General features: G+C 34.6%; 1 protein-coding gene across 6 annotated transcripts in view; it reads left to right on the plus strand.

Annotated features, from left to right (window-relative positions):
* Positions 1–14,993, plus strand: part of DLG1 (discs large MAGUK scaffold protein 1) — a 284,860-nt gene that overhangs the window by 12,892 nt on the left and 256,975 nt on the right. For all 6 annotated transcript variants that reach the window (XM_082654456.1, XM_082654457.1, XM_082654458.1 and 3 more), the window contains exon 3: positions 5,611–5,777. In XM_082654456.1, coding sequence (XP_082510582.1) covers positions 5,611–5,777 — 167 coding nt within the window. The remainder of the gene's footprint in view (positions 1–5,610; positions 5,778–14,993) is intronic.

Below are 14,993 nucleotides of genomic sequence, written 5' to 3' on the forward strand. Positions count from 1 at the left end.
TATGAAATACATGTAATCTTAGGGATTTCCAAATAAAAAATTTTTTGTAGTAGGAATGATTCTTCTCAGTTCTGTTGGCCTAATTAGTTGTGTTTAAGTTTAATTTTTGAGAATTTTTCTATTGTACGTGTTATAGCTTTGTGACCTTATAATTTAGATCTTTGTTCAGGAACTGCACTTGTGGGGACCCAATTTAGTCCAAAACAGTGAAAGCACTTGCAGACTATAAATGGAAAATGAGGAATAGACTGTGATAATACTGATCTGTAGGCTTGACAAAATTAATATTTTCAACTGGGAGTCAACTAAAGGGTAGTTTCCCTCTAACGCATGTTTTAACATTCCTGCATTTTCTTGTTTTCTCTTCTTGCTTGCTTTAGTGCATCATTATTTTCAAAGTAAATAACTTTTTTCAAGGTGATAAAAATGTATCAGACATTTAAATTATATGTCTGGTATATATCTGGGTGAGCTGTATGTATTTTTGGATGAGTATGGGATCACTCTTGTCTATTTCATGGCAGTCATTTTAACTGCATTCTCTCATTTTCTTTACACTTTGATTTACTATGATTTAAAATATAGCTGTCAAACTTGTATAGAATTCTGCCTTTTTAGGTGCTTTAAATTGGAAAACTTTAGGTGTTGTATAATTTTTTTCCTCAGTTATCTCAATCTCCCAAAGACATTATGGTTGTATCTCATATTTTAATTCTCTTATTTCTCTTCCAGAAGGTATTCACTCCATTAATATATATATTTTAAAATTAATTAATTTATTTTTGGCTGCGTTGGGTCTTTGTTGCTGCTCATGGGCTTTTCTCTAGTTGCAGCGAGTGGGGGCTACTCTTCGTTGTGGTACGCAGGCTTTTCATTGCGGTGGCTTCTCTTGTTGCAGAGCCACAGGCTCTAGGTATGCGGGCTTCAGTAGTTGTGGCACGTGGACTCAGTAGTTGTGGCTCGTGGGTTCTAGAGCACAGGCTCAGTAGTTGTGGCTCACGGGCTTCTCCGCGGCATGTGGGATCTTCCTGGACCAGGGATCAAACCCGTGTCCCCTGCATTGGCAGGTGGATTCTTGACCACTGTGCCACCGGGAAGTCCCTCACTCCATTAATATTTATTGGCTGAATGTCTTAAGTGTTCAGAGTAAGCTCATTAATTTAATTCTTTATTTTCATGAAGTTGGTCTTTTGAGAATAACTTGGATTTTCAGACATTGGCATGTTGAACAGACTTTTAGGAAATAGGAGAGATTGGGATTATACTAGAATTTACCATGTTTGTTTTTGTCTTATATTTGTGTAGTAACTTCTGTTTTACTTTAGACTAGATATCTTATGGTACTCCATGTTATACTCCTGAGTTTAGAAAACTAAAGAAAATGTAGAAGATAACATTTTGAATTCTAGAATGTTACTTTGTAGAAATGCTAATCTTGTCATAATGATAATCTAACCTTTTTTCCTAAATCTTTATAGTTATGAACAGTTATAATAATTCACTTCTGACATATAAAATGTTGATTAACTATAAAGAACAGGGACTGCATGGGAAATATAAAATATTAATACTTGGGACTACTAAGAAAAGCTCAATCTCTGTGTGCAGTTTTTCCAGAGGGTGCCTTTTTTGATTGGGTGCACCTTTGAAAAAGCTTCACTGATACAACTGAAGGAATTGTAATTGAGAAATAGTTTCTGAAGGAGTGTTATTATGTTGCTCACCTCCATTGTCTCGGAACACCCTAAAGATGAAGAAATGTGGTGGACAAATGAAATAAAGTGTATAAACTTTGGAATGTTAGTCGAGGTGGAATATGGGTTAAGATTAAAGATGTGTGTGTGTGTATATAAATATATTTTTTTAAGGAAAGTGATAACTACTGTGACAGACTGTCATCAGAAATGTCACCACACTGTACATATGTTAATAAATATTTCAGTACTTTTGCTTATGGTTTTAGTTAGCCAAGTATGGTAACTAATCTCTTTTTAAGTTGGGTCGTATCTGGCAATATCAATTATCTTGACCCTAGTAAGAAACAGATATCTAAATAGCTAAAATATTATAAAACCACATATTGTATCCCATGCACTTTACTCATTTAAACTCACCTAGACTCTCAATTCAGCTCATTTTTAAAATTGTGATAAAATATGTATAGCATAAAATTTACCATTTTTAAAATAAGTGTGCAGTTCAGTGGCATTAAGTACATTCACATTCAGTAGCTATCACCACTATTCATCTCTGGAACTTTTTCACCATCTCAAATTGAATTTCTTTACCCATTAAACAGTAACTCCCCATTCTCTTCTTATCCCAGTCCCTGGGAATAACTTCTCTCTCTGTCTATGAATTTGACTATGCTAGGTACCTCATATAAGTGGAATCATACAATATTTGTCTTTTTGTGTTTGGCTTACTCCACTTAGCATCGTGTCTTCAAGATTCATCCATCCATGTTGTAGATTGTATCAGAATTTCATTGCTTTTAAAGGCTGAATAATAGTACATTGTTTGTATATAACACATTTTGTTTGTTAATCATTCGTCTGTTGTTGGGTTGTTTTCACCTTTTGGATATTGTGAATAATGCTGCTATGAACATGGGTATATAAATATCTATTTGAGTCCTTTCAATTCTTTTGGGAATATACCCAGAAGTGGAATTCCTGGATCAAATGGTGAGTCTGTGTTTTAATATTTTGAGAAACCACCATACTGTTTTCAACGTGGCTGCATCATTTTATATTCCTACCAGCAATGCACGAGGGTTTAATTTCTCCATATCCTTATTGACACTTGTTATTTACTGTTTTGTTGATAATAACCATCCTAGTGGGTGTTTACTCAGCTTGTTTTTTCTTAAATGTGATATAGTTAATAATGTGGATATTTGGTTCTCTAGTCCATAGGAGCTCATATACAGCAAATTAGAAAGGACTGTTTGATAGATTAATGTAAGACCTAGAAATGAGGTATTTCAATTAATAGTAGCAAGGTGCAAGTGAACTTCTGAAAAATTCATAATAAAGTGTAGGGAACACTTTATTCCTTGACCATACTAGATAGTAAAGTGTTACTCTGAATTATATTAGTCTAGATCTCTGTTGTCCTCTACCATAGTAGGTACCTAAATTAATTAAACCTAAATAAAATAATAAATTCAGTTCCTCAGTCACACTAGTCACATTTTAAATGCTTAAGAGGCATATATAGCTAGTGGCTACCGTATTGGACAGTATAGCTATAGAACATTTATCACTGCAGATAGTTATTTTGGACAGCACTGGCCTAAAATTTTAAGAGATGTTATTAAAGGACAATATATCAGTATTTCTGCTAATTATAGAATGAAAGGTCACATAGAAATTTAAGATTTGAAACTTGACTTACAGTATTGGGTAATATAATAAAAATTTTATGTAGTGATGTGGGCTATTTATATTGAGACTGGTAACTAACCGATTGATCAACACTGATTTAGTGCTCTTGGGAGGCATAATACTGTACTAGGAGCTCTGTTTTTTGTTTGTTTGATTTGGGGGGTAGGAGATCTCTATAGACAGGTAGGTAGATAGATCTACAAATATTTATCTCCTACATATATAAAAAATATACCTCTTACATATATAGAAATACATGTCCTGCTACATAAATATATACATACTCTCACACACATATATATCTTCTAGAAAAAAACTTTTTCCCCTGATATTTTCTGGAAGATAGTCTGTATTTAAGTTTCCCTGTTCTTGTCACAATGTCTTTTATAGTTCGTCCCCCCTCCCCAGCCTTCCCCAAACAAACACACACACACACACACACACCAGTTAAGGCTCTGACATTGCAGTTAGTTGGTGTGTCTTTTTTGTTTCCTTTATACAGAAATTCTTACTTTCAAACAATTTATTTTCCCTTTCGTGACATTGCTTTCTAAAGATACCAGGCCATTTGTCTTGTAGAATGTCTCCCTCTGAATCAGTTTTGATTTCTTTTCTGGTGTCATTTAACTTGTTCTTCTGTCCCCTGTATTCCCTCTGAACTAGAAGTTGGTTCTAAAGACTTGATTTAGGTTCAGATTAAACAATTTTTGTTTGGTAAGAACCATTTGTAGCTAATGCTCTGAATTTGAGTTTTTAATTTTTTCCATGATGGTTATGTGAACAGTTTTATATAGTGATTCATGGTTTATAAAATGCTTTCACATACAATTTTCTGCAGCAATATTAACATCCTGTGAAGTAGGCCGATATTATTCTCACTGTCAGACCTGAGTTTTTATTAGCCTTTTATCTAGAAAGTTCTACAATTCCACTGGTTATCAAAACTAAAAAGGGAGTTACTTTGTCTCTAGTATCTTATGATTTTTTTTTTTTTTCTTTGCGGTACGCGGGCCTCTCACTGTTGTGGCCTCTCCCATTGCGGAGCACAGGCTCCAGACGCGCAGGCTCAGCGGCCATGGCTCACGGGCCCAGCCACTCCAGGGCATGTGGGATCTTCCCGGACCGGGGCACGAACCCGTGTCCCCTGAATCAGCAGGTGGACTCTCAACCACTGCGACACTAGGGAAGCCCCTGATGTTGTTTTTTAAGGGAGATACTAATCTTTTAATCATATTGAGAAAACAAGAAATAAAAATTATTCTTTCTAAATATTATTTACAGTTATTTTATTTGATTCTATACAAGATAATACCCCATCTTTACTGCTAAATAATAATTTCCCTCCTTTAAAAAAAATCAACTCAAAATTATACCAGGAGGTGGATAAAAAACTAGTAGTGGGGTAGTTAAACATGATATAACTACCACTCAGAGCTTCTGAGCAGCATGAATAACCAGTGTTAATATACTAAGTTCATGTAATTCCAGCTGATAGCAGAGTAACTTGATCTTCCAGATTATCCTGTGTTGCTATAAGTACATTTATCATTTCTTTCAGAGTTTTGTCATACTTTTAACTGATTATTTCTAAAATAACAAAATATTTTAACTTACTATTTCAAATATTCAAATTCGAGGCTATCTAAAAAATACTTCCTAGTTCTTTGATTTTATTTTAATGTATTATTCTTCTTTTGTTTTACTTTGGTTACAAGGGCAGTTGAAACCACTTGAGGGGTTTACATTCCCAGCCTGGATATTGGTGATACAAAAACATAAAATATCAGTGATGACTTATGTCTGCAGAATTCACAATAATAGTATTAACTGCTGTCTGTTAGGAGCCGAGTGTGTGCCCGTGTGCACTTTACATGTATTGCGCTGAATACTTGAAACAATTCACAGTGATAAGAAGCAAGTTATCAGAGATTAAGTAACTTGCCTATACATGTAGCTAATTGATGATGGAATAGGGATTTGAACTCAGCACTGACTTCGAAGTATAAAAAGCCTATGACTTTTACACTGTGCCCTGCAGGTTCTGATATGTGACATAATAAAATGAGAAAATATTCACTGTATAAGTACATTATAAGATTGGATTTATTTTACTAATCTAGAGTAAAAATTTTGCTTTTGAGTTATGTTGTTTCAGCAATACATAGTTTAATTAGAAAATTTAAATACTTTTGAATTTTTCTTTTCCTTTCCTCACATCTAGATATTCAAGAATTTTATGAAGTGACCTTACTGGATAATCCAAAATGTATAGATCGTTCAAAGCAGTCTGAACCAATACAGCCTGTGAATACTTGGGAAATTTCCAGCCTTCCAAGCACTACTGTGACTTCAGAAACACTACCAAGTAGCCTTAGCCCTAGTGTAGAGGTAAGATAAAAAAACTTTTCTTTAAGCTGTTTTTCAGTGATCAGTTAATTGGGGCTCCTAAGTTTTCTCATTTTATTAAAATGGATATTTTGTGGAAGTATCATTTATAATAGAATAAAAAGGATGGGATTAAAAATACTTTTGAAAGGATAAGCTCAGAATTTCTGGTACCCCTGTCTTAAAATGTTGTGAATGGTTCAAGGTCTGAAATACTTGACTATTAAAGTACTACTTTAGTCTTACTTAGTATTATCAATGCTTCAGGCTTATTAATATTACTTAAAGTATATTACTTTATTAAAAATTACTTTGCATGCTAGACCTTAGTGAGGCCCCATCTGTGTAATAATTAGATGGAAACTACTTTGAAAAGATGGTTTTGCTCTGGTATTTTTTCTCAGAAAGCAGTTGCTACACAGATTCTCTGTTTATTGGCTTGAAGGATTGCATTGTTAAATCTCACTAGAGACTGATCAAGAAATCTTAAGGACAGCATTGGTTTCTCTATTTTTTTTGTAGCTAATTATTTCTTTGAGTTTTCATAACTGTTTTAGTAATGTTCTTTTTTTTGTTGTGATCTACTGTTGCTGGTAGATATGACATAACAGAGATATGAAGCATTTTGTAATGAGGATTCTGTCTGAGGAACATTAGTCATTTGAAGGTGGTTGTCTGACTGACTTTGATTCTAGTATCTTACTGCTGGAGAAGTGCCTGGAAAATTGAATCAGGGAAAAGTAGTGGTAGGCAGCAACCAGACAGCCCTTTGGTAATGAAACAGATTCTCAGTTTTCTCATATTAAATAACGTAGAACTATAGAATTTTAGAGCAGGAAGAATCAGAGAACATCTGATCCCTCCCCTTCATCTTGAAGATGAGGAAACTGAGATCCAGAAGAAAAGGAATGACTTGACCCAGCTTATTTGGCTAATTTGGGCAAGTTTACCTTTGGATTTTAGGCATCTTAATACCCATTTCACAGTTCTCTTTACTAATCATAGTATGTCCTTGTATTTTTCTCTTTGGTTAGAGAATGTAGTGTTGTATTGCCTATGTATCTTTATTTTTCTCTTCTCTTATTTTCATCATCATTTTCTCTTAGTTTCAGTTTCCATTCCCTTTAATTGATATATCATTTGTACTTATGTTAGTCCATTTCAGATAGATTTTTAAAATGTTAATCAGTAATAGTTTCTATTTCACATTTACTGTGGTCCTAGGTTAAAAAATTTTAAGAAACATGTTAAATTTTAAGGGAATTGGCTTCTTATTTAATAACTTAATTATTTTTCTATTGTCAGCTATGATTATAAAGCATAGAGTTCTTGAAGTTGATTTGTCTGTTTTTATAGGTGATTGTTTAGATAATGACCTGATCATTGTAACCAGTAAATGTTCTTTAAGGTTAAATAAGTGGACAGTTCTGCAAGCTGCAAGTTAATTTCCATATAGATTTCAGTCTGAAAGATCAACTGTGCATTGAATTCCGTTAAGAATGGTATTGGAAACATTTCAACTTTTATAAAATTATGAGGCACTGGTACCTAGAATGCTTTTTGCATTGCTGGTTTCTGCATGTCCTGAAAGGTATATTATGGACATAATAAAGGTATCTAAAATTAAGAGGAGAATAAGGCCTTTCAGACTGAAATATCAGATCTTATTAATTAGGAATGTGGAGGAGAAGGGAGTATGGTTACAAAATGTTGTTTAGGGCTTGTTGCATGGAAGATCCTGTAGTAATGTTTGAAATCTGTACCCATTCATGGGTAGACTTAGTAAAGGGAACATGGGGATATATCCATCAAGTCCTAGATTCTTAAAAAGAGAAATATCTGTGAGCTAAGGTCAGTTAAGGGGAAGTACTGTTTTTCAGAGAGGACAGGATACCCTGAAGATGATAGTCTGAAAATGCAAATAGTTTTGAAACACACTGGTGGATGACAGTCATAAGACTTAAAAAAAAAGCTTGGAATATTTGGAGATTTGATTTCTTTTGAGGGAAAGAAGGAAAGTATGTTCCCCTATTACCCATTCATTTATGCTTCATTTGGACAGAAAACTTGGCTAAGTGACCTTTAACTTGATCTCTTATTTCAATTCCTACTTTAAACTCTTAGGGGCACAGTGTTTGGGACTGAAAAGAGAGTTGGATAATTTAATTCACCTCAAGTGTTTTACAGTTGAAGAGAATCCACTGACTCAAAACAAATGCAAAAAAAGTTTTTATTGGACTATAACTTGAAAAAAATTAAAATCATGAAAATATTTTGTCTTGTACAAAAAAATTAGATTATTATTACACTGTGCACTAATTTTTGGATTAAAAAGTAAGGTAATCTTTTTCTGACAAAATTGCATGCAACATGATCTTGTCTCTTTCACTTTATGTTCACTTTTGCAGGACTATCTTAAAGAGAGTTGTTGTTGCAGAAATTATTTGAGATTGATCAATTTCCACCAGGGCTTGCCTCTCTTATTCTCTTAAAGTAAAAAATCTTTGTCTTGTAAAGCATCTATCCACTTTTCTTTCTTGTCTTTTTTTTATTTTAACAGTTGGTAACTGATCTAACTCTTGCCAGATTCCCATTTGTCAGTTAATATGTGGCCTTGTGACTGTGTTTCTTCTATTTCTTCTGATGTAGTAAAATGAAAATTAATACTTTTTTTTTTTTTTTTTTGTGGTACGCGGGCCTCTCACTGTTGTGGGCTCTCCCATTGTGGAGCACAGGCTCCGGACGTGCAGGCTCAGCGGCCATGGCTCACGGGCCCAGCCGCTCCGCGGCATGTGGGATCTTCCCAGACCAGGGCACGAACCCGTGTCCCCTGCATCGGCAGGTGGACTCTCAACCACTGCGCCAGCAGGGAAGCCCAATACCATTTATTTTTAAAGTGACATAATTAGTATTCCATTTAGTTATAACTTTTTTTGGTTTTGGTATGTCTTTTACTTTGAACATATGTCTAGTGAGATGTTTGCATATGTTTGCTTAATATTAATGATTGTGGGTAATGGGGATTTTGTTTTTTTTAGTACTTTTCTGTTACTTTTTAAAAATAATGAGCATGTGTCATTTTTATAAAAACAAATCTATTCTAAAATAAGAACAATTACTTTTAGAGATTGTAAAGAAGACTATATGAAAGGAAGCAAAATGCAAGAGTAGGAGAAATTGTTTGATTTAAGGAGAAATTCCAACAAAGAAGGATGCACTATTCTATCTTAGTTCTTTGGGGCTGCTATAACAGAATACCATAGACTAAGTGGCTTATAAACAACACAGATTTATTCCTCATGGTTCTGGAGGCTGGGAAGTCTAAGATCAGGTCACTAATAGATTCACTGTCTAGTGAGATCTCACTTCCTGGTTCATTGATGGCCATCTTCTTGCTATGTCCTTATCATTGAGGAAGGTGTGAGGAAGCTTTCTGGGATCTCTTTTCTAAAGGCATTAATGCCATTCACAAAAGCTCCACTCTCAAGACCTAATCACTTCCCAAAGGCCCCATTTGTTAATACTGGGTTGGCCAAAAAGTTCACTCAGTTTTGTCTGTAAGATGGCTCTATTAGTGCTTAGTTGCCTTTAACTTCATTTGAAAAAAATTTTGTTAGATTGTATTGTGACAGCTGTCATATCAGCATACATTTAAAAAAAAACTTATCAGAATTGGTGAATTTTTGTGTAGCCATTTTAATATCGAAGATGGAAGAAAAAAGCAACATTTTTGGCATATTATGCTTTATTATTTCAAGAAAGGTAAAAACACAACTGAAACACAAAAAAAGATTTGTGCAGTGTATGGAGAAGGTGCTGTGACTAATTGAATGTGTCAAAAGTAATTTGCAAAGTTCTGTGCTAGAGATTTCTCGCTGGACAGTTCTCCACAGTTGGGTAGACTAGTTGAAGTTCATAGCCATCAAATTGAGAGATTAAGTGAGAACAATCAACATATACCACGTGGGAGATAGCTGACATACTCGAAATATCCAAATGAAGCATTGAAAATCATTTGCACCAGCTTGGTTATGTTCATTGCTTTGATGTTTGGGTTGCACGTAAGTTAAGTGAAAAAAACCTTCTTAACAGTGTTCCTGCATGTGATTCTCTATTTAAACGTAATGAAATGTTCCATTTTTAAAACAAATTGTGACGGGCAATGAAAAGTGGATACTGTACAATAATGTGGAACGGAAGAGATGGTGGGGCAAGCAAAATGAACCACCACCAACCACACCAAAGACCGGTCTTCATGCAAAGGAGGTGTCGTATATATGGTGGGATTGGAAGGGAGTCCTCTATTATGAGGTCCTTCTGGAAAACCAAACGTTTAATTCCAACAAGTACTGCTCCCAGTTAGACTAACTGAAAGCAGCACTCGATGAAAAGCTTCCGGAATTAGTCAACAGAAAACGCATAATCTTCCATCAGGGTGATCGCATGTTTCTTTGATGACCAGGCAAAAATTGTTACAGCTTGGCTGGGAAGATCTGATTCATCTGCCGTATTCACCAGGCATTGCACCTTAGGATTTCCATTTATTTCAGTCTTTACAAAATTCTCTTAATGGAAAAAATTTCAGTTCCCTGGAAGACTGTAAAAGGCACCTGGAAGAGTTCTTTGCTCAAAAAGATAAAATGTTTTGGGAAGATGGAATTATGTAGTTGCCTGAAAAATGGCAGAAGGTAGTGGAACAAAACAGTGAGTACATTGTTCAATAAAATTCTTGGTGAAAATGAAAAATATGTCTTTCATTTTTACTTAAAACCGAAGGAACTTTTTGGCTACTCCAGTACTGTCACGTTGGGGGTTAGAATTTCAACCTGTGAATTTGGAGGGGGACACAAACATTTAGTCTGTGGCAGTCCTATTCCTGATGATACAGTACGTTTCAAATGGATCAAAAGGTTAAAAAAAAAATGAAACCATAAAAATAAACTTTTCAGTCTTTTTTGGATAGAGGGAAAGCTTTTCTAAGCACAACAAAGAAAACCTTGAAAAATTCGAAGAAAAGGTTAAGAATACTGACTGTAGAATTTCTTTGTGGATTTTACAAAGTTTGTTTGAACTTTGATTATAGAATTTCTGTATCTTAAAAGATACAATGAGCAAATAAGAAATGTTACACTGGGAAAAAATTTTGTCACATTTATGAAAAGGAACTAATTTCTAACCCTTTAAACTCAAGAAACCTCTTACCGATCAATAAGAAGGAAAAAGCCAAATTCAATAGGGAATATTACTCAGCCATAAAAAGAGACGAAATTGAGCTATTTGTAATGAGGTGGATAGATCTAGAGTCTGTCATACAGAGTGAAGTAAGTCAGAAAGAGAGAGACAAATACCGTATGCTAACACTTATATATGGAATTAAAAAAAAAATGTCATGAAAAACCTAGGGGTGAAACAGGAATAAAGACACAGACTTACTAGAGAATGGACTTGAGACTATGGGGAGGGGGAAGGGTAAACGGTGACAAAGCGATAAAGAGGCATGGACATATATACACTACCAAACGTAAGGTAGATAGCTAGTGGGAAGCAGCTGCATAGCACAGGGAGATCAGCTCGGTGCTTTGTAACTGCCTGGAGGGGTGGGATAGGGAGGGTGGGAGGGAGGGAGACGCAAGCGGGAAGAGATATGGGAATATATGTATATATATAACTGATTCATTTTGTTGTGAAGCTGAAACTAACATACCATTGTAAAGCAATTATACTCCAATAAAGATGTTAAAAAAAAAAAAAAAATAGGGAAGTGACCAAAGGACATGAACGGACAGTTTGGAGAAAAAGAGATACAAATGGGCCAATAAGCCTATGAAGAGATGTTCAATGTAACTTTAAAAAATGCAAATTAAATTGACAGAATATTTTTAACTAACTTGATTGTCAAAGATTAATTAAACGTGAGGAAGCAGAAACTCTTACTCTGTTCGTAGGAGAATACAGTGGTGCAGCAATTTTGAAAGACAGCCTGACAGTATATATTCATATCCTTTGATCCAGTATATGTCACAGATGTACTCTCAAAAATTATTAATATATATTAAAAAATATATGCCTGCTCATTGCAGTATTATTTGTAATATTAATAAAAACCAAAACAATCTAAATGATTATCAGTAAGAAACTGGATAAACATAATATCATACAGCCACTTAATGTAATATAAAATAGCAGGCATAAAAATATAGTCTCTGTATCTACTATATGTTATTAAATGATTGAAAGCAGGTTGCAGATCAGAAGATACAGTATGATTCTGTGAAAAAAGAAAGTATTAATTTAGGTAGGTTAAGAAGAATACCCACTTTCAGTAACGTACTCTCGTTTTCAGTTGTCCCTGCTATCTCTAGGTCTCCTGTATCAGATGGGGACTGTTGGAACTCCTTCTGAGTTCATCTTTACGGGAGGGAAATTATCTGACTCAGTGGTATAGGGAGGATATCTCTTTTCCCCTTCTCTTTGACCTTGTATTTAATGCTTTAAAGTAATCCATCTGCTTTAATTTAAGTAGAGTTAGGAGACAGAGTTGAAGTGTATATTCAGCCTGCACGGTTTAATCTGAAGTCCTCTAAATACTAACTTTAAAAAATTTATTGAAGTTCTTTGTAATATTCATATATAAAGGTCCACAAATTATAAATGTACAGCTTGATGAATTACTGCATTGTGAATACATCAGGCCATGGGAAAAAAATGAAATGACTGCTAACGGATTCTGTAATTAAATAGTGATGATCGTTGCACAGCTCTGCGAATATACTAAAAACCAGTGAATAGTACACCTTATAATTTGGTGAATTTTATGGTATGTCCGTTAAATCTCAATTAAAAAAAAAAGTACCAGTACCCCCAAAATCTCCCTTGTACCTTTCCTATTCACTACCTAATACCTGTTCCTCAAAGGACCATCCTGATTTCTAACACCATTGTGTTGGTGTTTTTTGCCTCTTTTAAAACTATATTAACACATTTATACAGTATGTACTCTAGCTTCTTGTGTCTAGCTTTTTTCTTACATTTGTGAATTTCTTCCATGATTTGAAGTTTTTTCATTATTACTGCTGTATAATATTCCATTGTATGATACACCACACTATATTTATCCATTCTGTTGATGGTGGATATTTTACTTGTTTCCAGTTTGGGGTTAGTGCTGCTTTTTGAATATTCTTTTACAGTTATTTCTGCCATAGTATAATGTTTAAGTTCTTAAAAATCATCATACTATGCAAAGGTGTGCAGTGAAACCCACAGGGCTTATGTCTTGAGAAAATAGGGGACTCAAAACTTAAAACTTGGTGAGTGCCACATTTAAAAAGGGTAAGAACCTAATAAAAATGGCAGCACAGTTTCACACATGATAAGTGACTAAGAAATGCATAATATTACAATAAATATGACATTTTACCTTGAAAAAAGTCTTGTTTGCTATGGGAGTGTGTGTTCGGGTTGCAACTTGTGAGTTACTGTGAAGTGCTGGCAGGGAGAATTATCTGAAAGTGGATGAAAAGTTGTAACACCAGATATGGATGAGTGTGACTCGTAACACTCAAACTAAAGCCTTGAAATATGTGCATTTTATGTATTCCTATGTGGCTCGTTTCTTCGGGGTTCAGTTTTCTGCCCTTACCTAGTGTTTCTCATAGATATGATTGAGCATAAGCAAACATGAAAATTGTGCTTTGTTCATACTGTTTCCTAATATATCAGTTGTGTTGGAACAAATTTGCATTTTCAGAACAACATTATAGCAGAACTGAGTGTGTATGTTTTTTGGGCACCTGTGTATGCATTTCTGTTGGGTATATACCCAATTATGAAAATGATACATTTAGTTTTAGAACACAATGGAAACTGTTTTGCAGAGTGATTATGCCTGTTTTTATAATTACCACCAGTATGTGCAAGTTTCATTTGTTTCGCATAATTGTCAACACTTGTTATTGTCAGTCTTTTTATTAATAATTTCAACCATTCCATTAGGTGTGTACTGGTACTTCATATTGTTGTATTTGTACTTTCCTTATCATTAACAAGATTAACAATTAACAAACACCATTTCATATATTTATTGTTCATTTTGCTATCTTTTTGAAGTGTCCAAGTTTTTAACACTTTTTTTGTTGCTTTACATCTTCTGTCTTATTGATTTGTAGGAGGTCTCTATCTGGATATGATTCTTTTGTCAGGTATATGTGTAATGTATATTTTTTCCCACTCTGAAGAATGCTTTTCTTAGTGAAATCTTTTAATGATCAAGATTTCTTAAATTTAATATAGTCCAATTTGTGTTTAATGCTTTTTGTGCCTACTGGAGTGTTTTCCAACTCCTAGGTGATAAAGATACTCTACTATATTATTTGTCAGAAGCTTTTATTTTGCTTTTCACGTTTACATCTAATTTGTGCTTCAGTTTGCAAAATTTCACATGAATCAGCATTCCAATGTGTCTCCATTCTTGCCACTCTAGTCTAAACCACCCTGATTTTTTGCCTAGATTTTTGGCCTGTCTGCATTCACACTTTACCCTTTTGAATTTATGGCCAGTTTGCTTCCAAGATTATCTTTATAAAATGCAAATTATGTTATTACCTTTCATTGGTTTTCCATTTCTCTCAGAGTGACGTAGGAAATCCCTCATGAGACTCAGAAATCCTGAGTTATTTGGCCACTGCCTGTTTCTCCACTCATCTTTTAGAGTGCTTTCCTTCTTTGGTCACTGGATCCTCTTAGCTTGGGGTCCCCACATAATGTTCCCTCTGCGAGAAGATTCTTATTTCTTTTGCCAACTCCTGCTCATTTTTAGCATTTTATTTTAAATGTCAAATACTGAGCACCTATTGTATATCATGCATTTATCTAGTGTGCTAGAAGGTGATAAGTGATGTGAGAGGAAAAAAGGTAGAGCAGATTAAGGGGAGCAGGGATGCCAGATGGGGGGTGTGCTTTTCAGTTTTAAGTAGGGTATTTATGATGGGCCTTGTTGAAGTGATACTTGTACAAAGAATTGGAAGTTGATACAGTTATTTGGGGGATAACCACTGCAAAGACTAAGGCAAGAAGAAGGCTAGAATATATGAGAAATAGCAAGATGGCCAGTATGGCTAGAGCAGAGTGAGAAAGGGAGAGAGTAATGGGAGATGAGGTCAGAGGGTAAGACAGGGGCAGATCATGTGAAGCTTTTGCAGTTTTGGAGCAGAGGAGTGA

The sequence above is a fragment of the Grampus griseus genome (genome assembly GCF_964374135.1).
Source record: "Grampus griseus genome assembly, chromosome: 5".
NCBI lineage: Eukaryota > Metazoa > Chordata > Mammalia > Artiodactyla > Delphinidae > Grampus > Grampus griseus.